General features: G+C 45.6%; 1 protein-coding gene across 1 annotated transcript in view; it reads left to right on the forward strand.

Moving 5' to 3' along the window:
• KCNB1 (potassium voltage-gated channel subfamily B member 1) overlaps positions 1-21,269 on the forward strand; it is a gene marked incomplete at both ends in the record, with an annotated part of 112,996 nt that extends 91,727 nt beyond the window's left edge. Inside the window, one exon of the mRNA XM_084296501.1 lies at positions 19,248-21,269. Coding sequence (XP_084152627.1) covers positions 19,248-21,269 — 2,022 coding nt within the window. The remainder of the gene's footprint in view (positions 1-19,247) is intronic.
• Positions 21,270-26,757: the final 5,488 nt, after the last annotated feature.

Below are 26,757 nucleotides of genomic sequence, written 5' to 3' on the forward strand. Positions count from 1 at the left end.
TCACATTGCCCCAAAGCACAGGAACAGAGCTCAGGGACAAGCAAATCATCCTGCTAATGCCGTTCCCAGCTGGGCCGATGCGGGGTGGTTTTCTTATCTGTGCTGTTTCTGCAGAGCGGCAGGTAACTCACAGATAGAACAACCAGTGCTTATACACACATGCAGACACTTAGGAGCTATTCTTAAGCTTTCCAAATCCCTTAATATACCCTATGTATACAGTTTGGAGTTTGTAGATTTAGCATGATAGATTGATTTCACATGCTATCTCAATGTGAAATGACATTAATAACTAAATTCTTATGTTTTTAGCCCTGGCTAAGCTACTGCAGAGCACTGAGCTGTGTAATCACGCTCAGGGTGCGTGGCAGTGCAGGCAGAGCATGCTGCCTGGTTGTAGCTGATGTTACTGCCTGGATGATATAAAGCCCAAGTTGTGCTGCAGCCATAGGAGAATTTGACCAAATAATTGCAGTTTGAGTATCTGCCATAAACAATCATCTGGAATTATTGTTTTTATTTTCCGTGGCTACTCGAAAATGGAGAAAAGGCATGAGAGCCCAGTGGCTCAGGCAGGCTGGCAGGGGGAGTTGCTGTGGCAGTTTGAACCAGGTGACTGCAGTTTTTGCTTGGTGGGTTTTTTTGCAGACACCCCCAGGAATTTCCAAGGGGTTTCTCCAGTAAAAGCAAGCAGGCAAACCTCCTGGCTTTTCTCTTCACCCAGCCCACAGCGAAAGGGGACACATGTGGTCCCCTTGCTCAACGAGGACAGATGCCGACCAACCTGCCGAGTCCTGGCACACTTGTTACACCAGGGGCTGTGAGACAGGCACATGGCACAGCCCCTGGAGCTGCTCTGCCTGTGCACCAGCATTTTGCATCTCCCATGGCGATGCCGTGGCTGTACTACCAAGAATGGAGCTTTCGAGGAGCCTTCAGTGCTTCTCCCTTTCGCCTTCAGAGGAAAAAATATTTCCACTGCGTAAAGCAGGCTGTGGCCAACCACGGCTATTGTTTTGTCTACATTTTTATGTCCCTTTCAATATACATGTCAGCTCTACCACGTTCTGTCTGTTAGAAAGCACTAGGGTTTACACATTACCTCATTAGTCTTACTGTCTACCCAGCATTTTTTCCATCCTACATGTTCCTCACTCCTTTTACATCACTGTGATTAAATCGTTTGCCTGGGCCATTAGCAATGAGCCTCAGTGTTTCTACACTCCTGGCTCCATAGGAGATGGTGTGGGAGAGGGCTGGGGAGGGGGAATATGTCAACTTTTAAGTCACAAGCTGGGCATGTCAGCACAGAACAGCGCACGGAGCATGCATTTCGCAGGGCTGCTGTCGCAAAGCAAAACAGCAGAGCGGTGGCTCTGTGTCAAGAAACATTGAGCAGAGCAGTTTCTATGTTTATTTTTTGGAGCAGCCTGAACTAGGATAAGGAAAAAAAAAAAAAACACAGAAGCCTACCCAAGCAAGCAGACAGGCACCTTAGGCTTCTCTGAAGCTGTTTCCCTCAAAGATGAGGTGGGAGCCCGGCAACCAGCCCCAGCAGCATGGCTGCAAGGCAGAGGTGTGCAAGGCACGCAGGGTTAACCAGTGGCCTCCCAGCAGAGGTCTTCCAGCTGATTGTTCTGCTGCTGGATCGCCCACCGGGGCTGCCATAATTAAGGCCCTGTCAACTTCCAGCAGCTGGCTTTACATGCTGTGATTTTCGTGGAGGTATAATTTAACCCAAAGCTCTTGCCTGGCAGCACATTATTTTGCAGGGTTGCTTAAAAACATGTTTAAACCTTTCCAAATTACAGATTGCCTTCCTCCCCAAAAAATGCTTTCTCAAACTAGGGTCACTTTTTTTAAATATAGGCATGGAAACCTGGCCTGTAAATTATCCAGGTACCTGTGGGGCCTGAGGCTTTCAGGGGGCAATTAAGGCATGCTTGGAGGCAGGCGCATGAACACCGCTGGTCTATGCTGCAGCAGTGGGCAGCTAATAAGGGCTTAAAGGAGAGAAACTGCAAGGGAGGGGACATGCATGGCTCCCTGTCAGGCTCTTACAGGTGATGCCACGAGCAGCTTGCTGGAGCCAGGTCAGCTTGCAGCCTGTTCTCTGGATAGTCCCATCTGCTGCGGGGATGTGCTCGCACCATGCAGAGCCACAGTTTCTGCTCCCACTAGCAGCTGCAGTGCCCTGTGCAGGTGGGAGGTGAGGGAGAGGCTCAGCAGCCCTGTGCATGTACACGGAGGGACCCTGAGATGTGACACAGGGTCTGTTTTGGGGGGAAATCTAGGTCTCATGAAGGCTGGCCAGCCACGAGTGGTGGAGGGATGGCTGGGACGTGCACCCAGGCACTTGCTCCTGCGCACCTCCCCTCTCCCTGGGGCCACATCCAGGCTGCACAAGCTGCTGGCAGGATTTGGCCACAGGCCTGGAGCTCAGCGCAGGTGCTTAATGCGGGGATATACCCTGAGAGCCCATAAAGCCCCATGCTGCGGGAGGGAAATCCCCGTGACATTGCACCTGACTGGAGCAGTGGGAAGCAACCGATGCGTTGAGCCACTGTGCCACCTGGAGTCTGTCCACTCGGTGCTCACACAGCCACTCATCTGCCAAAAAAAGAACACCCTAAAAGAGTTATTTTCTTCAGAATAATAAAACAGAGAAACAGCAACAAGGCCAAGAACGTTGAGATGGTGACAGCAAGAGTCTGGCTTAAATCCCCCAAAATAACATCAGCTAGATCCTGATTTTGAACCAGCAGATAATGTGCTGCAAACACAGGGAGCTGGGGATTGTTATTTTTTTCTTCAAAAGATTCTTTTTTAGCAATTATACTTGTCATTTCTCTTTGAGTATAGTTCCTTCTGAATTCCCCATTTCTTCTACATTTTTGCACCATCTTCACATAAAAATAAATTGGCTGCCAAATTGACTTTCTGTGAACAGCAATTTTGGAAGGATACTGGGTCCGACGTGTCTTCCTCTGGGCATCCAAACCTGAAGTGCTGGAAGAGATGGGTGAACCCTACGACAGGCACTCCAGACCCCTTTTTCCATGCTGTCTTTCAGAGGGATCATGCTCCCACACCAGTTTTAAGCTTGTTAAGCTTTCAGAATTATTTTTTGGTGCAATTTTGGTGCAAAGACCGAACTGAGAGGTGGAGATCTGCTGCACCACATACAACAATCTTTGAAAAATCCCGTGTTTAACCCAGTTTTGCTCAGGCTGTGGCATGCTCAGTGTGGGAGCCAGGCTGACCATCCCCCACCCACAGGGGTGCAGTGGCACGGGGAGGCTCTGCCCCCTGCCCCCAGCAAAACCCTCCCGGCACGGCCGTCAGATGCCACTGCTGGCAGTGAGCAGGGACACGGCCCCTGCTACCACTTTGACAAAGCAACCCTGCTGACATGCTGCTGGTGCTGTTGATAGTATTTTAGGAATTTTCAAGAGTTGTTTTATTCGGGGGATTTGAAAGGTAAACTGTCAGCATTTCAGTGCTCCTCCGCAGAGCAGTGAAATAATCCAGAGGCATGGGGTTGCTGGCTCGTTTTCTTCTCTCTTTACTAACTGGGGTCTTTGTTAGCTGAGTGGTTTAAGTGGATTTTGAAACAAAATCTAGAGGTGTAGACAGGATGGGATTTGATTAAGGCATCTTTAAATAGCCATTCCTTCCCTTCCCAAACTGCCCGGGGTAAAAGCAAGCAGCTGCTGCTTACCAAGTACTTGTGATTTTTTATTTGGTTTTCAATAGCATCATATCTTACACGCAGCTTTAACGCAGCCTGAGCTGCTCTTTGTGCTTTAAGGAGCAGGTTTTCAGCCAGGATGTCCTAATTCTGTCTGGTTTGGCATCCAACTTGCCCAAAAACAGAATTCAAACAGAAAGTTTTCCCTGGTCTTGTGGGGCAGGGTGGTGGGGCAGGGCAGTGGCAAAGGCAGGATCCAGTGTTTAAATCTGCTTTGGTAGAAAATAAAAGGCTTCCTAGGAGAACAGTCTCTCTCGTGGCTTTAGTTCTTCAGTATCCTTCTTGAGCTGACATCTGCAGCCTGTGGGGAGGGGGATGTTGAAGCCCCACTGTTCACAGAGTGCATATCACACCTCCATCTTCAGTGGGAGCACACACCCAACCCGACCTGTCTGGGGCTCCTTTTAACAGCCTCCAGCTGGGATCCTGCCTGGCACATCTGCGGTGGCACAGGATGAGACCATCCAGAGCAGAGCATTATTTATTCTTTCTACAGAGGTACACAGCATTAGAGGAAATGAGATAACAGTGACAAACCCAAACCACGCATCTTCAGCCACGCGTAGCTGCAGTGGTAGCAGTTCTGCAGCCACTTTATTCCCCCCGCAGTGAGGGGCAGGGCCCTCCTCTTCCCCATCCACCTTGCAACAGACCCACATCCTTGCCGAGGTAACCTGTCACCACTTGGTGATTCCCTTCTTTTCTCTTACTTTTCTTTGAGGCTCTATCAGTGTTTCGTACCCGCTTGTCATCTCCCTCATGCTGATGTAATTCTGCATAGCCAGCAAGGTTGCTATCCGATGGAGAATTTGTTTTTTTTTTTGTTTTTCCTCTGTGTTTTCAATAGAAGCTCACTGAATGCTGCAGTTTGGGAATTTGGGAATTTCCAGTCCAGGTGAAAATCCATCCCCAGAGGCCTGTATCGTGACAGGCTGTGGTTTCATGCAAACTGCAGGGCTGCACCTTGCAACCAATGAATTAACCCATAGCAAAAGCTGGGACCAGATCGTAAGTGCTGAATCACATTTTCCACATGTGCTGGGATGTCGGGGTGCTCTCAGAGCCTCCCAGCTCTACAGCAAGCTGAGCTGTGTGCTGTGCACAAATGCTCCCCAGACATTGGCATTTCTGAAACCTGCCTTGCAGTGGTGTGCTTCCAGCTTATTTCTACCTACCACTGAAATAATCAAGTAGTCTCTGGTCATCAGATTATTTTGTGTGTCTGAAGTGATCAAAGTGGCTTGTCAAAGGTGTTCTTCGTGTGATGGGGCAAGCTTAGGAAGCTCTCAAGGTCAAACCCAAACAGCCTAATGACTCCGGGACTCAGATCTCACCTCCAAGAGCAGCAATGAGCCAGGAGAAGATGAGCAATTCAGGAAACAGAAAATGAACCTTTTGAAGCCAATAATACCCTCTGGCAGCAAGCAATCAACTGACAGAGAAATGAGAGAGAAGGGTAAAAAAAAAAAAAAAAGAATAGAAAGGCCGTTCAGCCAGGCAGCAGGAAGGGCAGCGCCATAAAGCAGAACTATCTCGTAAATAGAGCAGCACCTTCCTTCCTTCCTCCCTCTCCTTCCCAGGGGACAGTGGCCATGGGAACAGACACGCTCTGTGCCCTCTGAAGGGGACACAGGAGAGAGCAGATTGACCTTACCTGCAGCAGGTTAATTGGGACACACGGCTCCAGTACAGCTACTGTTGGGATGTTTTTTCCTCTCTAAGAGGAAAAGGAAAACAATAAGGCAATGTTAGCTTCCCTGATGAGGCTGGCTGGCCGGGACTGCCTTGGGAATTGCCAGCTCACTCCATGGAGAGCCTCAGCTGCTGGGGACTTTCATTCACAGCTGTTCTGTGCCTGATTTCAACCATTTAAAGGTTATTCCTAGATCTCCTTGGTAGTTCTTGTAAACATGTGTACCTGGCATACTGAGGAGGTTTTTTCCTCAGTATTTTGTCCTTTGTAAATGTTTCTCAGTGTAGGTTGGGTTTGTTTTTCCCACTTTGCACTGTGTGTCTCCTTGGGCTGGGCTTCTTCCACATATCATTTCTAAACATGCTGAATTCACTTAGGAGCAAGCTGGGATGTCTGTCAAACCTTGCTCTGTTGGGGATTGTTGTCACTTTGTGCTGTAGCCATCAAGAGGCCAAGCAGAAGAGGAGGTGCCCATTTCTGCAGACATGCTGAGCTCTCGCTGACCCCAGGAATGCCTCTTGCAGCAACCAGACCATGGCTCACACTTGTCCATAGGGTAAATCCCCAGTTCAGCAGTCAGCTGTGTTGCTCTGGCATTTTGGCATGAGCCACATGGGTGCTTTGTTCAGGACCCAGCTAACATCTGGGCTTCCCCATGGGCCAGCAAGCGTACATGGAAAGAGTTAAGCACTGCCCTGGGGAAGGTGGGTCTTACCGCTCTGTCTCCCTGGAAGAGCAGAGTGCTGAAGTGTCTGCCAGAGCTTGTTAGGGATAATGCAGCCTGATCGGAAACAGAGCTTTATCCAGTGGCTAAATGAGCCCACGGGGTGGCTTTCATCTGACCTTGCACTGGATCGCAGGGTGTCCCTCGGAGGCATGGCTCTGCACAGCAGCTCTCAGCCGCTCGCACTCTAGCCAAGGAGCGTTATCGGGGAGAGGCAGGACGGATGCCCCTGCTGCAGGAACCAGCACGGTTAGACAAGTCATGGGCCATGTGTGTACAGGGACAGCTTGTTTTCTGCTGGCCAAGTGCAGTCCTAATGGAAACATCCAAACAATCCCAGGGCTGCAGCCCAGCAGCGAGCAGGGAGCTGGCACAGCTGAGGCAAGCAGAGAGATGAAAACAGCAGGCTGAGGCAGGGACGGCTCAGCTCAGCTGCAACCAAACTTCAGAACAGGGCAAAAAAAAAAAAAAAAAAAAAAACAAAAAACACAAAGTGACCTGGCCCTCATCCACACGTGGTATGTGTTTTGCAAACCATGGAGCTGTCATGCTCACAGTCCAGTCGACGTGTGAGATAAAGGCACCGCATGCCTGACAGAAAAGCTCAAGTTTCCCAGGACATTGAAAGCGAGCATTTCCCTGGAATGCCAAGTTCTATCTTTGGTGAACAGAAGTCAGGCTCCCCCTGAGTACACCGCTCCCCCAGCACACCATCTTAGTTTGCATTTGTTTAGCAAACAGTTACTAGGAGGCCTCAGTAGCATTAAAAAAAAAAAAAAAAAAGTGATACTGGTATTATTATTCATGGCTGGAGGTGGGGAGGAGAAGGGAAAACTGCTCATGTAGCCAACAAGTTCGAGTAAGGTTCAACTTTGCTATTCCAAAATCTGCTGTTATGATAATGAAACAGTCAAATCAGCTCAAATTAAGAGCTCAGGAAGGCTCAGCCACTCAAAGAAGTACACTCATGACAAGATTAATTCCTGCCAGCCAGTATGTAGTGTGGTGTCATCCAATATTAACATAGAGATCCTGAACAGGAACAGGCAACTGAAAACATGCTAAAAAACAGTGAAGTGCATCATTCCCCTTAATCTTCAGTGTCGGTCTTTGCTATTCTGCAAGTGGATTAACACACGATGGACCACCTGGCACCATTCTGCTGCCATTTACAGCAAACCTTGCCTCTTCTTCCCACCTACCCCTCTCCAACAGACATTCACTAAGAGGCAGCACACTTGCATTTTTCAAACAGTTTCAGGTGACTTTTATTAGTGTGAAGGGCAAAATATCAATAAAACAGACATTAAAAAAAAAGTAAATCCCTAAGGAACAGTATGCTCCTTATCCAAAAAGGACACAGTGCTTTGTGCTGCTGGACTGCCTCTGCTGGGGGTATGTCATGATGGAGCAGCACAGGAAAGGCTATGAATAGAGATTTTGAAACTATCAGGAAGCCTAGGGCTATCCAAACTGGAAGATGTTTATTTCGTCTGGTTAGGAAAGGCTTACTGTTGTGTAAGTGTCATGCCCGGTGCTCCCAGAAGTCAGTGAGCACAGAAGTAATGAGAGCCTCCAGACTGCCAGCTGACACTTCAAAGAGCTCGAGCTTTTTCTTGCGCTCAAAAGAGAATTTTAAATATATATATATATATCTCCGCACCTCGGATCCATTTCCTATATTTATAACTTGAATGCATCAAAACTGTCTCACTGAGCTGAGATCAAACTCTCTTGTTGAGATGCTGATGTGCAGCTGCCTTGTCTTTTCTCTTGCATTCAAACAGATTCTGTATCTACTGTCTCTATTTACTACTTAATCTTAGATTGATGTGAATGAATAATTGCCAAGGATTAGTTTTTAGCTGCTTTGATTTGTATACAGTTGTTGCTATTTATTAAATATGTGATATCTAATCCAGTGTTTAGTGCTTGCAAAGGGAAGAATCATCCGTGCTGGAGACTGCAAACACAACTTGAATGAAGTGTTTGAAAGGGCTGTGTGCTCTGCTGCTGCCCAAGGGAAGCCTTGGGAGCCCTGGCTTGGGAGGGATGAACCCCCACGTGGATGTGTGTCCACAGCAAAGCCCTGTTCTCTGCAAACACAAAGTGGGGGTGGGCGTGAGGCAGAGCAGAGAACCTGATCAGGAAAACAAGAGAATAAAGGACTGAGAATGGGGAAGGTGCTGCGAGCCTGGAGGAACCCCTGCAGTGATATTTTCTATCACCTGGGGCCTTCATATGCCCCTCTTGCAAAAAGAAGGGCACTAGTATTCAGCTTATTTGTAGGCTACTGGCAAGGAATAAATGCTTATCATCTGTAATCCCTTGTGTGAGCACAAAGCTTACTCATTGAGGCAGGAGATGCAACTAAAGCTCCTCTTACATCAGGCTGTAAGTGTGTGGGCAGCTCTGGGCAGCCTCGGCTAGGGCTGCAGCCCTCGTACAAGAGGCTTTGTCTCGCTGAAGTCTATCATCTTCCCCAGCTTGTAAGGCAGCAGAAATGCCTCAGCCTGAATGTTGTGTCCTTGTCCCAAGACTGAATGGGAAAAGGCTCTGAAACCTGATGGAGAAGTCTCCCGTGTGCTGCAGGAGGAGCCCAGCTGGGTTTAACCCAGCAGATGGTGAAACACTGCATGGCCGTTTGCTCACTTTGTCCCCTCCCCAAAGTGGGATAGGGGAGAAAATTGAAAAGAACAAGAGCTCATGGGTTGAGATAAGGGCAGTTTAATACCAAAGAGGAGGAAAGAAAATGGAAAGAAAATGAGTTAAAAAATAAATAAAAGAATAAACAAAGCAAGTGATGCAGATTACAGCTGCTCACCACCTGCTGACCGCTGCAGAGGATATTTCCACCGGCTTTTTATCTGCAGGGATTTGCTGTTCATTGAAGGGTACTCTGTTTATTCATGTTATTAGCATGGCTGATGCTGAAAAACAGATTTGCTGCTTTTCCTTATGCATTTCTGGAAAAATTGTTAAGTTTTTGCAGCTAAAATATCACTTGAGCACTGTTCCAATTTCCTTACTAGGTGATAACCCAGTGTGGTATCAGTGACGAGGTGTATCGCCCTGCAGCACAACTAATTATACCTTTCGGTGAGGAAGTGGCGGTGGTTTGGTCTTCCAAAAAAATTTCACACTCTGGTATGTGTCAGAGATTTGAAAAGAATTAATATCAATTATTCTCATGCATATTCATGAGAGGAAGACTAGTTTAGCAATCAAGCTAATAGTTTTTGCTTAATTACATTCAGTTGATTTTGTGCTATCTTGGCACATTACTGATTGAATTCAGTCATTAAAATAAAATAAAAAGCACCTCCCACAAGTACACTAGTGAACACCAACAATTTAAGCTCAGCACACTCTGTAAATAGTGCCTGAGGCTGAGCACACTGCTTGGGACACTGGGAGTCGTTCACAAGCATTTGTTTCCCTAGTGCAGGGTTAAAGCACAAAAGCACCTCGAGGAGCAGTTCCCAGATGTTCACTGCTGCTCAGAGTTACGGTATTGATTTGTTTATTTTTATTTATTTTATTTTATTTTCCAAATTCAAACCATTGGCAACTGAATACAAGATAGAAACGGGACGGGACGGGACGGGACGGGACGGGACGGGACAGGAGAGGTACCTGAAAGGGGAGCATGAAGCTCCAGGGATGGTTGTGTCTGGGGAGGAGGTTTGGATGTGCAAACAGTTTGGGTCTGTCCGATGATATCTGGGGCTGGGCATCTTGCACAAGCATTGCTTGCTGCGTTGCAGTCTTTCCGGACAAAAGGCAAGGCCAGGAAAAAAATGGGAACATTGAGCTTGCATGTGTTTGTTTTCTTATTTAACTTTCCCCAGCAGCAGAAATAGGACAGATGCTCCCCTCTCATCCGTTCTTGAGCACTATCACTGTGCTGATGTCTCAAGGCAGTGTATGTCTTTGAAGTTTGCCTTTTCAGTGTTTTCATTCATTTATCATTTTCTTCTCCTGTGCACCATTTGCATCTGGGCTTTGCTCAGAAGGAAGACTGACACCATTTATCATTTAACGGGGCTTGATAGCTCTCTGACAACTGAACATGTTCTTTACAGCACCAAGGAATTTACAGGCAGCCATGCCTGAAGGCTACTTTTCTGCCCACTTTAGCTTAGTCAGCAGCCATTGCAGCAGCAGCTTTCTGGGTGCCTTCAGCTAAACAAAGCACTGGCATATGATCAGCAGAAGTATTGTACTCCCTTTTAGACCAAATAGACTTACTCTCCCAGCAGATAAAATTATTACAGCTATAACTAAAATCAAATAATTAACCAATATTCAATCAGGGCCCTGCCAGGCAATGACAAAACTGAGATCTCAGGCATTACAAAGCAAAATAGACATGATTTTGGTTTTATGGATTTCCTGCTATGCAGTGATGCTTACAGAGGAGCACAGGAATCTGAACTCTCCCAGCCTGAGGATGCAGCTACCTGGGGCACTGCAGGGATGTGAGTGAGCTGGTGTGTGCAGGGTCCTGCCCCTCCACAGAGCAGATCACAGAATCACAGAATCACAGAATTTCTAGGTTGGAAGAGACCTCAAGATCATCAAGTCCAACCTCTGACCTAACGCTAACAGCCCTCCACTAAACCATATCCCTAAGCTCTACATCTAAACGTCTTTTGAAGACTTCCAGGGATGGTGACTCCACCACTTCCCTGGGCAGCCTGTTCCAATGTCTAACAACCCTTTCGGTAAAGAAGTTCTTCCTAACATCCAACCTAAAACTCCCCTGGCTCAACTTAAGCCCATTCCCCCTCATCCTGTCACCAGGCACGTGGGAGAACAGACCAACCCCCACCTCGCTACAGCCTCCTTTAAGGTACCTGTAGAGAGCGATAAGGTCACCCCTGAGCCTCCTCTTCTCCAGGCTGAACAAGCCCAGCTCCCTCAGCCGCTCCTCGTAGGACTTGTTCTCCAGGCCCCTCACCAGCTTCGTCGCCCTTCTCTGGACTCGCTCGAGCACCTCCATGTCCTTCTTGTAGCGAGGGGCCCAAAACTGAACACAGTACTCGAGGTGCGGCCTCACCAGAGCTGAGTACAGGGGGACGATCACCTCCCTAGCCCTGCTGGTCACACTGTTCCTGATACAAGCCAGGATGCCGTTGGCCTTCTTGGCCACCTGAGCACACTGCTGGCTCATATTCAGCCGACTATCCACCATCACTCCCAGGTCCTTCTCTGCCTGGCAGCTCTCCAACCACTCATCTCCCAGCCTGTAGCTCTGCTTGGGGTTATTGCACCCCAGGTGCAGGACCCGGCACTTGGCCTTGTTGAACTTCATGCAGTTGACCTCAGCCCATCGGTGCAGCCTATCCAGATCCTCCTGCAGAGCCTTCCTACCCTCGAGCAGATCGACACACGCACCTAACTTGGTGTCATCTGCAAACTTACTGAGGGTGCACTCGATGCCCTCATCCAGATCATCGATGAAGATATTAAAGAGGACCGGCCCCAGCACCGAGCCCTGGGGGACGCCACTAGTGACTGGCCTCCAACTGGACTTGGCTCCATTCACCACGACTCTTTGGGCCCGGCTATCCAGCCAGTTTCTAACCCAACGAAGCGTGCGCCAGTCCAAGCCAAGAGCAGCCAGTTTCTTGAGGAGAATGCTGTGCAAGACGGTGTCAAAAGCCTTGCTGAAGTCAAGGTAGACCACATCCACAGCCTTTCCCTCATCCACCCAGCAGATCACTTTGTCATAGAAGGAGATCAGGTTCGTCAGGCAGGATCTGCCTTTCATAAACCCATGCTGACTGGGCCTGATCGCCTGTTTGCCCTGCAAGTGCTGCATGATGACTCTCAAGAGGATCTGCTCCATGAGCTTCCCCGGCACTGAGGTCAAACTGACAGGCCCCAGGTCTGCCCTCCGGCCCTTCTTGTAGATGGGCGTCACGTTTGCTAGCCGCCAGTCAACTGGGACCTCCCCCGATCACCAGGACTGCTGATAAATGATGGAAAGCGGCTTGGCCAGCTCCTCTGCCAGTTCTCTCAGTACCCTTGGGTGGATCCCATCTGGACCCATCGACTTGTGCACATCCAAGTGCCGTAGCAGGTCACCAACCAGTTCTTCGTGGACAGTGAGGGCCACATCCTGCTCCCTATCCCCTTCCACCAGCTCAGGGTACTGGGTATCCAGAGAACAACCGGTATTGCCGCTAAAGACTGAGGCGAAGAAGGCATTGAGCACCTCCGCCTTTTCCTCATCTCTTGTAACTAAGTTTCCCCCCACATCCAGTAAAGGATGGAGATTCTCCTTTGAGATGATCTCCTCTCAGATGATCCTGAGAGATCATCTGGTGCAAGCTGGTCTCAAGGGGTTCCTCAAGCCAAGGTGCAGAAGTGGCGCGGAAAGTGCCTGAAAGTGTCCCCCAGGGCTCAGTGCTGGGGCCGGTCCTCTTTAATATCTTCATCGATGATCTGGACGAGGGCATCGAGTGCACCCTCAGTAAGTTCGCAGATGACACCAAGTTAGGTGCGTGTGTCGATCTGCTCGAGGGTAGGAAAGCCCTGCAGGAGGATCTGGATAGGCTGCACCGATGGGCTGAGGTCAACTGCATGAAGTTCAACAAGGCCAAGTGCCGGGTCCTGCACCTGGGGCGCAATAACCCCAAGCAGAGCTACAGACTGGGAGAGGAATGGTTGGAGAGCTGCCAGGCAGAGAAGGACCTGGGAGTGATGGTGGATAGTCGGCTGAATATGAGCCAGCAGTGTGCTCAGGTGGCCAAGAAGGCCAACGGCATCCTGGCTTGTATCAGGAACAGCGTGACCAGCAGGGCGAGGGAGGTGATCGTCCCCCTGTACTCAGCTCTGGTGAGGCCGCACCTCGAGTACTGTGTTCAGTTTTGGGCCCCTCGCTACAAGAAGGACATCGAGGTGCTTGAGCGGGTGCAGAGAAGGGCGACGAAGCTGGTGAGGGGCCTGGAGAACAAGTCCTACGAGGAGCGGCTGAGGGAGCTGAGCTTGTTCAGCCTGGAGAAGAGGAGGCTCAGGGGTGACCTTATCGCTCTTTTTAGGTACCTCAAGGGAGGCTGTAGCGAGGTGGGGGTTGGCCTGTTCTCCCACGTGCCTGGTGACAGGACGAGGGGGAATGGGCTTAAGTTGAGCCAGGGGAGTTTTAGGTTAGATGTTAGGAAGAATTTCTTCACTGAAAGGGTTGTTAGACATTGGAACAGGCTGCCCAGGGAAGTGGTGGAGTCACCATCCCTGGAAGTCTTCAAAAGACGTTTAGATGTAGAGCTTAGGGATATGGTTTAGTGGAGGGCTGTTAGCGTTAGGTTGGAGGTTGGACTCGATGACCTTGAGGTCTCTTCCAACCTAGAAATTCTGTGATTCCGTGATTCTGTGATCAGGGGAACTCTTGTGCATGGCCTTACCTTCCACAGAAATTAGGGGAACTTGGTGTTTGGTTTGGGGCTGTGGAGATTCAAGGTCTTTGGCTGCATGTTAGCATCCTTCCCCATAAAAGAAAAAAAAGCAGACTAAAGGTTCTGCGTGCATCCTGTGCCTCTTTATCCCCAAGTTAGGTCTCATCTGCTTGTCATGATCCAAGAAGTGCTACATTTCACTACGGCCTCTAGAAAAAAAAAAAAAAAAAAAACACAATTCAAATGGTCAGAATCACAGCATCAGAAGTGGCTACTTTCTGCAGACTGCTTCAGTTTATGAATAGATAGGCATTCTCTAGTGAGGAGGTGTTTCCTAAAGCCAGTCCCTGTCAATAAATACCTGCCATGAGTGGGAGCCATTACCCCACGTGCAGGGAAGCGGGGAGGAGATTAAGGAACCCTCCATCTGTTTCTGCACCGCACAGCACGTGGGATAGTGCTCAAAATAAACTGTGCTCTGTTCCTCGGGGCCTGGGGAGACATGGGATGGCTCAGGCATGGCAGGAGGGAGCTGGACAGCCTGACTCAAAGCATACTGCTCACTCAGGGAAATAGGAAGGCTGCAGGAAAAATCCCTCGGTAAATGGAGCATATGAATGAAGCCTGGTCCTGATGCCAAGTTTATTCTTAAGACCCTGATGGAGCTAAAAAAGTGCATTAGACAAAACCATTATTGAACTTCTTGATTACATAACAATTTCCTCATCGTATTTCCAAGAATATTGAATCTATATTCAAACACCCTCCCACTCTCTCCCACACACCACCCCTTCTCCTTGCTATATCGGCTTCGTCACTGAGCATGAAGACAGAAAAAGTATAGGGCATGTTGCCATCAGCAGAGAGATCTCAGATGCTTACACTGGGATTTTAGAGCCATCTATGGGATTTGAACGGCCTACTCTTATTAGTTTTAATGGCTTTGAAAATTTCCAGTCTTATGCCTTGACCTCAGTTAGAGTCTTTAGCGGTGCAAAGAACAGAAAATCAAGTAATGTTTATTACGAGCCCTGAATGCTGCCTTAAACTTACCCCACTCTGAGCTGTCTGGGAGGTAGCATGCGCAGTTTTGCTGCCCACAGAATTCTGCTGTCACGCTCTGAAGAGAGGCAGGAGATTCCTGAGCATGCTGGCTCCTTTGTGGAGCCCTCTCCTGTCCACGGGCAAGCAAAGACCTTGCTGACACCAAGGATGACTCGCAGGGCCACTGTCATCCCCCAAGCAGGATCAGGCCCAGCGCAGGAGCATAGCTCCTGCTGCAAGGTGGTTGTTACCTGCCTAATCTGAGGGGTTTTGGAGGAGGTGGGAGTTAGTGTCTTGCAAGCCTGGCACATCCATCCTGCCTCAGGAAGCAGCAGTTGCACACAAACTGGCTACACTTACTCACATAATCAGCTTGCTTGTCTCATTTGCATATGTAATAACCAGGCTGTATGTACAATCATGCTAATCACTTCGAGGCAATGCTTTAAATTCATTCAAAACCTTGCCCTGCCTGCCCTTGGGTTATTTAGCTTCCACAAAGGAACCATACCAGCAACCCAGATTCACTCAATACAAATCTTTGCGAATCAGTCGATTTGGTGGACGAGAAGTTTTTTCTGGAATCCTGCCTATCCATACTGAGGCGTGCGCTCCAAGCCAGGGCTGTCATTCGAAGCCAGTCCAATATCCTCTGCAAGGCACCTGGAAAAGCACCTGAGGGGGAATTTCACAATTTATGGTGTGCTGCTGCAGGCGAAACGTGAGAGCAAATGCCGAAACAGAGAAAGAGAACTTACCCAGCTACTTTCACGCAATCTGTTAGAAGAAATGGTCTGGAAGTTGGGCAGGGGATAACCGGTCTTAAACCTTATGAGCTTTATGGTGGTTTAGAGAGCATGTGTGGTGCTCTGCTGTGGATAGCTGCCCACTAAGGCCTGGCCTGCCAGGGCTCCTGTCAGTAGCTCTGATGGATCCCTGCTGAGGACAGAGGGTATCGGCTCTCAGGACCGTGGGACCAGAAGCACACAGGTCACAGGTGAGCCTGGAAGAGCAAAGGAAGGAGGAAGGGCTGGGAATCGAATGGAAAGATTGCCCCCTGCACCCAGCATCTCTGGAGGTGCTCTTGGTAGTCTGAGTCGTTCCTGCAGCTTCCTGTCCCTCATTACCGCCAGTGGAAAACACAAAAGCTGCCAAGGCAGAGAATCAGTATGGCTCTGATAGAAAACCCTATTAGAAGGACAGACGGTGACTTCTGTAATCTGAAACCCAAGACTGTAAATACATCAGAGTAGAGCCCTGTGCCCCTGAATGCACTGCTAGTGCCCAGCAACAACAGCAGCTGGGTGCAGTTTGCTGCAAAGAACTGCTCCTCGAGTGGCTTTTTTGGGTGGTGGATGCTACCAGGATAAGACATACCTTAGAGAAGGACCCTCTAAACACCCTGTGGGGATGATTTTACCTCCGTCATCTCGGTACTTTCCAACTGAAAAGTGATTTGAGTACTTGAGGGCAGTCAACCCACATTTAGAAGTTTTTCTTAACCTGACAAGTTTCTAAAGATGTATGATTGCAGTAGATCAATAAGGGGGAAAATCTGTACCTCAGGTGCACAGGTGACATCTTGCTGCAACTTGCAGGAGAAATGATAAACGTTTCTCTCTGTTTATTGCTTAGCTTCATGGCTAGATCTGCTAAACCAAAAAACAAATCTTACACTCAGATCTACTAGTTTTCAAATTTATGTTCATCTGGCATTGCCTTGATCTTCAAAGCAGTAAAGTATATCAAAGGAAACAGAAGGTTTGACACCAATTACTGCTGCTGGATGGCATCCACTGAATAACGATGAAGTGTTAATATTTACACTGAAATTGAAGGAGATAAAACACACTAGGTACATCTAAGTCTACAAATAAGCCCTTCTGTGTATAGCCGGCAGAGATAAAAACCACCAAGAAATTGGAAATCACTATTGAAAACATCCCAAACACCTTCAGACATCTTGGGTTGTAAACAAAATCACAGCAAAAAACACTGAAAGAGCCTTCTAGGAAAGCAAATCAGACTCCCTGCTTTGGGGGATATTTTCTAGTTTTCAGATGATCTTCTAAAACAACCAACTGTGCTGAAAACAGCTAAATTTCTCCCACCACTTCAGCATGAGACACTTTACTTTCATTTTATTCTCTTGGTTTTGAAACCATTAGTTCATGCAGGGGATGACAGGGAAAAGTAACAGCTTCTCTATCAGTAGGGGTTCATTTCCTGATCACTTTGCAAGCCAACAGGGTTAGGTCCCATATCAAAATATCTCTGTGAGTTTTGCCTCATTTTTCACCTTTCCCTTCAGCCAAATAAATACAGAATCCATGAATAAGCTTAAATGGTTGTTTCTTCTGATTGCTCATGAGTCAGATTGTATTTCTGATGACCTCTTTCTAACACTCAATTCACTTAAACGTAGAGCTTCATTTTGAGGTTATTTGTTTCCTATCAGTGGATTGTCTTCTGTGAATGCTTCTTTATACTGCTAACAATAAACTTTCTTTTAAGTAATCTCTTTAAAAATGAAAGGGAATCTTCTCAGCATTTCTCCTAGTAAGAATTAAGTAACTGAAAGTGATGATATTCTAAAAATCCTAGTATTAGAGAATTGCACAGGAGGCCATTTACACCATTCACTTTTTCTATTTAATCCAATTTAAGCAATGAAACCAGACTGTTAATGGAGGTAATGTTTGTTTCTAGTTAGATTTCATTCTTCAGATTAAATTACTATGTCTGCAGTGTCATGTATAAATCAAAGTTATATAGTACACTTTTAGTGAGTTAGAAGGTAAATGTTTTTATTACATTGATTTGCAAGGTTGTTTTAAACTGCAAGTAGATTTTAAAACACTTTTGGAAATCAAAATATCAATGTTGAAACTCTTATATTACATTTGGATTTTTTGAAGGTGTATGAGCAAGCTTCTCTCCTAAAACCATAGCTTAGGCTTACTATATGAATTCAAGTGAAGCTTCCAACCTTTGCAGAATACTTCTGCCTTTCAGCTTTTCCAGAGCTGAGACTCTTCCAGAGAAGACCAGGCTGTTTCCAAACCATATTGGATATTTATGCTTCTCTTGCAGGAAGCAAGGCTTGTTCCACTGTAGGGACTGTCCCTTCAGAGGTCTGTTAGGATATGAGTGCTGGGCTTGGCTGAAAAGAAGTCCTGTGAGAATTTCTTTCTGCAGTGCCCCAGGTGGTAACAGTGAATATTGTGGTATTGTGAGACTGGCTGAGAAACATCACAGTGAGGAAAGCTAAAATCTAGTTACATGGGCAAGGAAGGACATGGACTCAGAGCATGTCAGATTTGCAATTCACGATGCAGAACTCGTCATACATTTTATAATCCGTTGCTGCATATTGTGTATTTAGTCATCTCACACACATGTTGCAATTGATTTTATGCTTCTTTTCAATCAAGCAGAAGAAAAGCAAGCATAAGGGACCAGCTTACACTGCAATGAATACATAATACATTAGTCACATATACGTGTGTTTTGAAATCATTCCTGTGTTTTGGCAGTAACCTAAGAAACTAGATATATTCCTACCCAATTAACAAGCTCGAGAAAGAATCCACCAGTAGGAAAAAAAAATCCTCAAAGTGTCTGTCAGCTCCAAAACCTCCCTCAAATGACTTTAAAAGAAAATGTAATTAGGGAAGCTGGAAAGTATAGAATTAATTTCTATATAAAACAGATATGGAAGGACAGCCTGCCTACAGCATCTAACACTGCAAATACACTAATCCAGCACTTTATGCTTTCCAGCTCTGCATAAGGTCAGTGGCCCAGGATCTGATTTATGTGTTTAAATTTCTCACTGCAGACCCTTCTTGTCTCATTGCACTCTGGATCGGAAGACCTGGTTTCTAATGGTGTCTGAGCTCTTAAGTGGCTGGACCTGCCCTGCCTTGACTGTCTCACTACTGTGCAATTTGGTTTCAGTTTGTTTTTTCTCCTGGCTGTGTTGAGGAGCTGGGATGGCCAGCTGGTCACATGCAGAATAGCTCAGAGTTCAAGATGTTTTAGAAAGTCTAGGAAAGTTTTCACGTCTTTCATAGCTGTCAAGTTTCAAATTAGAGATGAGTCATTCAGAAAGAGTGTATTACTTGTATGCTTATATGTAGTAGAATTGTACACGTCTGTCTATAATTAGCCAAAGGCACCCCATTTTATAGATATAGCCATACATTAAATGGTCAACATTGCTGTGATTGAATCTTGCATTTGCAATTGCTCTCCTTCTTGCTTAGATTTTAGAGCTTGTTGTCCAGATGGGCTTTGTTGGGCACCTAATTAGCAGCAAATCAAAAGCTCCTGCTGTGAACTGCTTCACAGTCCTCCTGGCATCCTAGCTGCTTGGTACATGTTCCTTGAATACACTGAGAGGAACGGACAGGAGCTGAAGTAATTGTTTTATCTGCTCTATACATCTGATACAACTAAGAGTAGCTTCCAAAATAAAATCACTTCAGGATGCATTGGTCATCTGATTTCCAGGTACTAAGAGCAGAATAACTCTTGAAATGTGTAAATGGAAATAAAGCCATGTGTTAATGATGACAGTAGATAGTGTAATATATTCTGAGCCGAACTCACTGTCTTCTCTTTCCTTTCCAGATTTTGGCAATCATTTCCATCATGTTTATTGTACTATCTACAATTGCCTTGTCCCTTAACACACTTCCTGAACTACAAGGCGTGGATGAATTTGGGCAGACAACAGATAATCCCCAACTTGCCCACGTGGAAGCAGTGTGCATTGCATGGTTTACAATGGAATACCTCTTGCGGTTCCTATCCTCGCCTAAGAAATGGAAGTTTTTCAAAGGCCCACTGAATGCTATTGATTTGCTAGCTATTTTACCGTATTATGTCACTATCTTCCTCACAGAATCCAATAAAAGTGTACTTCAGTTCCAAAATGTACGACGAGTGGTCCAAATATTTCGGATTATGAGGATACTTCGGATTCTAAAGCTCGCCCGGCACTCAACAGGTTTACAGTCCTTGGGGTTTACACTGAGGAGGAGTTACAATGAGCTTGGCTTACTCATCTTGTTTTTGGCCATGGGCATTATGATCTTTTCCAGTTTAGTATTTTTTGCAGAAAAGGATGAGGACGATACGAAATTCAAGAGCATCCCAGCTTCTTTCTGGTGGGCAACAATCACCATGACAACAGTAGGCTATGGAGACATCTACCCCAAAACACTTTTAGGTAAAATAGTAGGAGGACTGTGCTGTATTGCTGGAGTGCTGGTGATTGCTCTTCCTATCCCAATTATTGTCAACAACTTTTCTGAGTTCTACAAAGAGCAGAAGAGGCAGGAGAAAGCCATTAAGCGCAGAGAAGCTCTTGAAAGAGCAAAAAGGAATGGTAGTATTGTCTCCATGAACATGAAGGATGCATTTGCCCGTAGTATAGAACTCATGGACATTGTGGTTGAAAAGAATGGAGAAAACATAGCCAAAAAGGATAAGGTTCAGGACAATCATTTATCTCCCAGCAAATGGAAATGGACCAAGAGAACACTCTCTGAAACTAGCTCTAGTAAATCTTTTGAAACCAAGGAACAAGGATCTCCAGAAAAAGCCAGGTCATCGTCAAGTCCCCAGCACCTGAATGTCCAACAGCTAGAGGACATGTATAACAAAATGGCAAAGACTCAGTCGCAGCCAAACCTGAACACTAAAGAGTCGAATCAGCCTGGAAAGCAAAAGGAAGAGCTAGAAATGGAGACCCTTCCTGGCCCTATGGTGCCCTTGCTGACAACTCGTGCTGATGGGATCATTGACATGAGGAGCATGTCCAGCATCGACAGCTTCATAAGTTGTGCTGCCGAGTTCCCCGACTCTGGGAGATTTTCCCACAGCCCACTCGCTACCCTTCCCTGCAAAGGTGGCATTAATGTGATTCAGGAGCAGAGCAGAGGGGAGGGAAGTGGTACCCGATTTGTGGAAATAAACCCAAGCTCTGAAGGCAGCCACCATTCTGCTTTTTTCATAGAAAGTCCCAAAAGCTCCATAAAGGCCAGTAACCCTTTAAAACTAAGATCCCTGAAAGTCAACTTCATGGAAGAGGACACCAGCACATTGGTACCAGCATCAAATGTCCTGAGAATATATCCAGACACTCTCAAGGGCAGGGGAGCTGCTGCTGCTGCCACAGATACTTCCTTACTCTCTGACAGATCTCTCATGAGCCCAGAAACCTCGATCTACACAACGGCGAGTGCGAGAACACCCCCAAAGTCACCAGAGACACAGACAGCCATAGCTTTCAACTTCCACGATGCTGGTATTCACAAATACATAGATGCTGACACTGACGATGAAGGTCAGCTGCTTTACGATTCGAGTCCTCCCGGAAATGTGAGTCCCAAGTACAATGTTACAAACAGTGGTTATCTAAAGCAAAAGGACAATGTTTATAGAACAGAGAAGAACCATTTAGAAGCTGCTGCTTTACCCACCTCCCCTAAGCTGATAGGGCAAAACTGCATTTACTCTATGGAAGGTATCACTGGAAGAACCCAGGGCCATCAGGAGACTGTCAGACTAGAAAATCACATTTCTCCAGAAGTCCATGTATTACCAGGCAGCGGAGGACATGCTAACACACATGATCAAAACATCTGAGACAGGCTCCAAAAGAACTTACTGAAAGTTTAAAGGAATGTCTTTTACAGTCAACACAAAAAAAAAAAAAAAAAAAAAAAAAAAGAGCTTCTGCATGGCATGAACTTGGCTGAAACAAGCCACATGTTTCTAAAAGTCTGAGGGGAGGTCCAGTGTGGGTTTGTGAAAATGTCCTTCTCTGAAACAACTTTAAAGACATTGCCCACATCAGTCAAAAATAAGGATTGCAAATCATGATCACACATTGATCTCCTTTCATGTTGTCCAGTGAAGCCAATGTGACCAAATATCCATCCATTCCCCTTGAACGCTAGAGCTCCTTTTGGAAATACTAACACCTGATTTGCATTAGTTCCATAAAGGATGCCGAGGCAGCCAGATTTGAACTCTGGAATAAATTGCTGGGGTTGGTATAAAGCTATCAAAAACACAATGCTCTCTGCTTCAGGGCAGCTGTTCCCCATCTACAGCTTTCTCTGATGGATATTATGTCTAAAGGTAACAGGGAACACTTGCATTATTGGAAAATCCAAGTGAAAACCATTTAAAACAAATAGCAGTCTAGAGAAACCAATTATTAAAATGCTCTGTGTGTGTTTAACAATACAATATCCTGTAGGACCTGACCTTTTCTTTTGAAACATCAGCAGGGTGAGTTGCACCACTTGTATCTAATTCCAAACACCCCCTAGGATGTAGTGAAACTCGCACTTACCCTCTGCTAAAATTGAAACCTGCCCCTGGGCCAGCGCGTGGCCCTCGGGGCACCCACAGCCCACGCTGGGAAGGTGTGAAGGAGCCATGCAGAAGCAGGGATCTCCGGCGGCATCGCAGGCCCCTTCCCGCAGCAGGGGAGCACGGGGCTGAAAGGGGAGCTCGGCTCCTCTTCTTTCCCCACTCTGCACCGTGGCAGCTCTCTGCCCCACGGGGACAGCCCGGCGCAGCGGCCAGCCCTGAGGCATGGGCCTGCTCCTCAGGCCTCCCCTTCCCGCCCGCGCCCCGACTTCAGGCCTCGGCCGAAGTCTCGCCCTTGGCGTAGGAGAGGAACCAGTTGGTCTGAAGCTTTTCGCGCCCACATGGCGTGGTGAAAGATATGCAAGCGTTACATAAATATGCAAAAAGAGGGATTCTTTAGCTACCCATCCCGGGCCTGGTCGTGCTCTCTCTTGTGAGGAGGTCGGGCGGGAGCAGCTCCTGCCACGCTGGCGCGTGGTGGCAGGACAGGGCGGCTGCCAGAGACAGCAGGATCAGGCCTGATGTTTTAATAGCATCCACTCATTTTTAAGCGAAACGAGGAAAAAAAAAAAAAAAATTGACCATTTTAAGTGAACAGAACTAGCAGCCACCAGCCTAGGTTTTTAAAATATCATTGTTTCAATAAAGTTATGTCAAATTGTGTAGGAAATAATTTGTCTTTGGTTTTTAATATTGGGGGGGAAAAGCACTTTACGTTGACTTTTCGTTGTTGTTGTTGCGATGCTGGAGTAGGATAGCAGAGTGTAACAATCAAGCACTTTAACAAAGCACTATTTTAATTTGTGCCTCCTGTCGTGACTGTGATTTGTTACACGCTGGTAGCAAGTCACAACCTGTCCTGTGATAACTGTGATGGTAATATTTTTTGTTGTTATCCGTTTCTACTGTAAAACTCAGTTGTAAATAACTCTGTCAATAAGCGTTTCCTGACCTATTTCGGAGTACCTGCCGGGGCGTGTAGCTACCTGCATGCAACAGGTCTTGGGGTGTGCAGAGGCACGGGACTCAGGAGCGGAGGCGCACGCTGGAGGAAGACCGTAACCACGCGAGTCCACTGCGTTTTGTTCCTTCCCCCTGTGAAAAAGCCGTTGGTTAGTCCTGAATGTAACTGTCTCTCCGTCCACGCTGTACAGTACTTCTGTCTGTAATCCGTAATAGTGAATGCAGCATGTACGGACAAAAGCAATAAGCACATATCTGTTTTAGGAACTGTTATGGGTTATGATGATAGCTTTGTTAGGTCTCTCCTTGGCACAAACCTGCACACATGCTGAAGCAGTGGTCCCCGCTGGTCCCCTGGCAGTGGGACACAGCCCAAGGCACCTGCTCAGAAGTCCTCCTTGCCTCCTGCAAGGCCAGGCCCTGGGGAAGGCGCAAGTGAGACCTGAGCCACCACCTCACGAATTCGCCCACTGGCAGCAGAAGAGACCTCATGTCATGCAGAGAGCTATGCAGAAGATACTCAAAATCAGTTAGATGTATCTGTGCGAGCAAACTGTACTCTCCAGAGTATTTACGCAGGGCCAATTCCTGAGGTTCCTCAGCTTTTACTCTGTCTTCACTCAGCCAAAACCACCATTCGTCCAAATGAGCTCTTTGCCTGGCAAAGGACTTAAGGATTTGGCCATAGTAAATACAAGTGTACTTAGAGGAACTGACATATTGCTGAGATGCTAGTTAAGATTGAGTCATTAAGAAGAAGTAAAGTGACTTTCCAGCAGATAAGCTTTAAATACTGATTTATTCTATGGCTTCCCAAGGCCATAGAGCGGCAATGAGAAATTTTAAAGAGAACAGTCTTAACATAATCTCTATGTTTCGGTGATCATTCATGTCTGCCATCAGCACAAATGTAAAAAGAAAAAAAAAATCAGGGAAATTTTTTTTGATAAAGTAAGTAATAGTGATTTCCAAGTTAAATATTTTTAAAGCTGATGCTTTCATGTGGAAAAAAAGTCATATTTTACATATCACAAAAGTGAGCATATTTAAATATAGCCATATAGTATAGTACTTACCACACTTTTTCATCCAAATTGATGTATTTGGTTTATAGATGGCACTGACAAAAATGTATAGATCGACAATTCTATCATTTTTTATCTGATAATCAACTGGTGCAACTCTCCTTGTAACCAAAGGTCCTCTGTCTGCCTTGTGTGATCACTTACGACACACATCTTATATCATCTATTTAGTCCTACCTTTAAAGTAGCATTTTATTGAGTCACTTTTGAAAGCCAAATTCAAAAGTATCATTAAAAATCTACCTTTTAAGTCTGAATAGCCAAAGTCCTATAGATTTCTTATAGAAAGCAAATAATTTAAAATTAAGCATATAATATGCTTGAAGAGCATTTATTTGTGTATGAAGATGTAGCTCTCATTTTGTGCCCAGTTAAAAAGGATGTTTAATTTATTTTAATGAAATAAAGTCTGAATATGAGTATGTATCTATATATGTGTGTGTGTACATAATGCACATATATATAATGTAAGCACTGGGAAATCTACTCTAAAAATAAAGCTATGGTAGACTAAATCTGTACTCATTACAAAAGGAAAGGCAGTGCTTTGAAAACATAATGCTCACCAAATCCTATAGATAATAGAAGACAATTTCATTTTATAGTTCGTTTGGTACATGTTTCCCAAAACACATAAAAGTAGGGGAAAATATGCAATATCTCTTGCATCAAGCTAAAGTATGCAGTTTAATCACTGATATTTGGCATTCAGGTCTGTGAACTTACTGTGTATCGTGTATCGAGCAAGCTGACAGTTCCACCTGCTGCTGCAGAAGACATCGTATCTGAAAGGACTATGTACATGTGATGTCTGCTCTTGCTTGTATCTTACGCCATCAACACCATTTTTAATATATATATATAAATATATATACAGAATATATATATTTGCGGAAGGAATGGGTGCAGTTTTCTTAACCAGGAGGCAAAGATACTTTGAGTTTTAGCCTTGAACAAAGGAAAACAGCAGTCACTTAATGCAGTAGATTTCTCAGTGCCTTTTCTTAGAAACTTCACCTAAGCACACTTACGGAAAAATGAAACAAAACAAAACAGTCTCCTGTGAAATCCACATTTACTGAAAGGTTTGAGAGTCTTTAAAGGTAAAAGAAGAAAAACGAGGAAAAGAAAACCCGTGGAACGCACATTCCCTTTCTGAACATGCCGTGTGTCAAATGCCAGGGAATATATGTCTGTGCAAGGCATGCAGGAACGAATCCAAGGCGGTTGGTTTCTTTGGCAACTATGGCTGTGATAAACTGTAGCCTTTTCTTCCCTTGCAGCTAATAAGATACACATTTCTAAGGAAAACAATTCTGTAAAATTGTAATGTATTGTTAATATTTGTACCTATTGTATATTTATGTCTTGACAGAATTATGACTGGTACAGTTTATAGTAAATAACAAGGGTATTTAAAACTCATTACAAAGACAAGGTTTCTAAAGCCAAGTTCTCTCTCTGTTGGTAAGCTCCACGTAACATGATCTCCAATAGTTTTTAACGCCTCATTTTAAAGCAAATAGTAGAATTACTGAGTAAAGCAGCAGAGCGATGGAGACCGTGTGGCCCTGGCGCCCTTCCGTGCAGCTCAGTAGGGAGCGAGATGGGGAGGTGGGCTTCTGGGGCAACTCCAAATTAGCTCCAACTTCTTCAGCAAAGCGCTCATGTTTGGCCAGTCACTTCTGCTTACGGCAATCGAACTGAACAGGTGTTACCTTAGATTGTTTTAGGATCACCCACTTGGGGAGAATATGGCTTTAAATAGTTCTTGAATAAAGTACAGATGTTTTAGTTACCTCTGTACCTTCTGTTTGCCATTGTGTTGGCTTTATAAGTATCTGATGTATGGAAAAGTCATGTGACTTTCATGCATTCCAGAGTAGTCTATTTTTCTGTTCAGATAAAAAAAAATTATATATATATATAAATATAAATATATATCTGTATTTTTAGCAAATTTATAATAGGGCAATCAAGTCAGATTTCTTCTTTTTGTATTACAGAATAATATATTAGATGCTTTCTTGTTATTCATTTACATAGCTGATCCCCTGACTTTTTTGTTGTCATTATTTTCCTTCATTCTGAAAACACCCGCAACATCCCTCCTGGAAGTGTGTCTGTGAAAGGTCACTGAGTTTGTCTGATGTTGTCGTGTTTTTGTATTTTCCTGTTTGTGGTACTTAAAAATAACCAGGGATTGGTTATGGAAATTAAGATGTTCTTTCTGAGAAACAAAGAAGTGGCCCACACTCTGACCTTGGTTATGGCAGCATAAATGCCAGCCAGTGCCACTGGCTCCAGCATTAATCATAGTCTGGACTTCAGTGGAGTTTTTCCAGATTTACATCAATTAAGCTGAGAGTGTAAAGAGACGGGATTTGAATCTGACTGTCCTAATAATTATTTGGAGTTGGGATAAACATCAAAACTGAAAAGACGGACTCTTATTTTAAGGGCAGTGACCTAGCAAAGGTCCATCCAAAGCTCCCACATCCAGGGGAGGTTTCCCTGGGTTAAAACAGAAGGGTCGAGACTTCTATTTCTACTTTCAGTCCCAGATAAAATCAGGAAATGATAAAAAAAAAAAAAAGTATCGGGGAATAAAATAATATTAAAAATAAAACAAAACAAAAGATTCAGAAAGGGACTGGATCTGAATTTGGCTAAGGTAAATACTACCTGTGTACCTTGTTAGTAAT

This window comes from Netta rufina (genome assembly GCF_964035555.1).
Source record: "Netta rufina genome assembly, chromosome: 16".
Taxonomy (NCBI): Eukaryota; Metazoa; Chordata; class Aves; order Anseriformes; family Anatidae; genus Netta; species Netta rufina.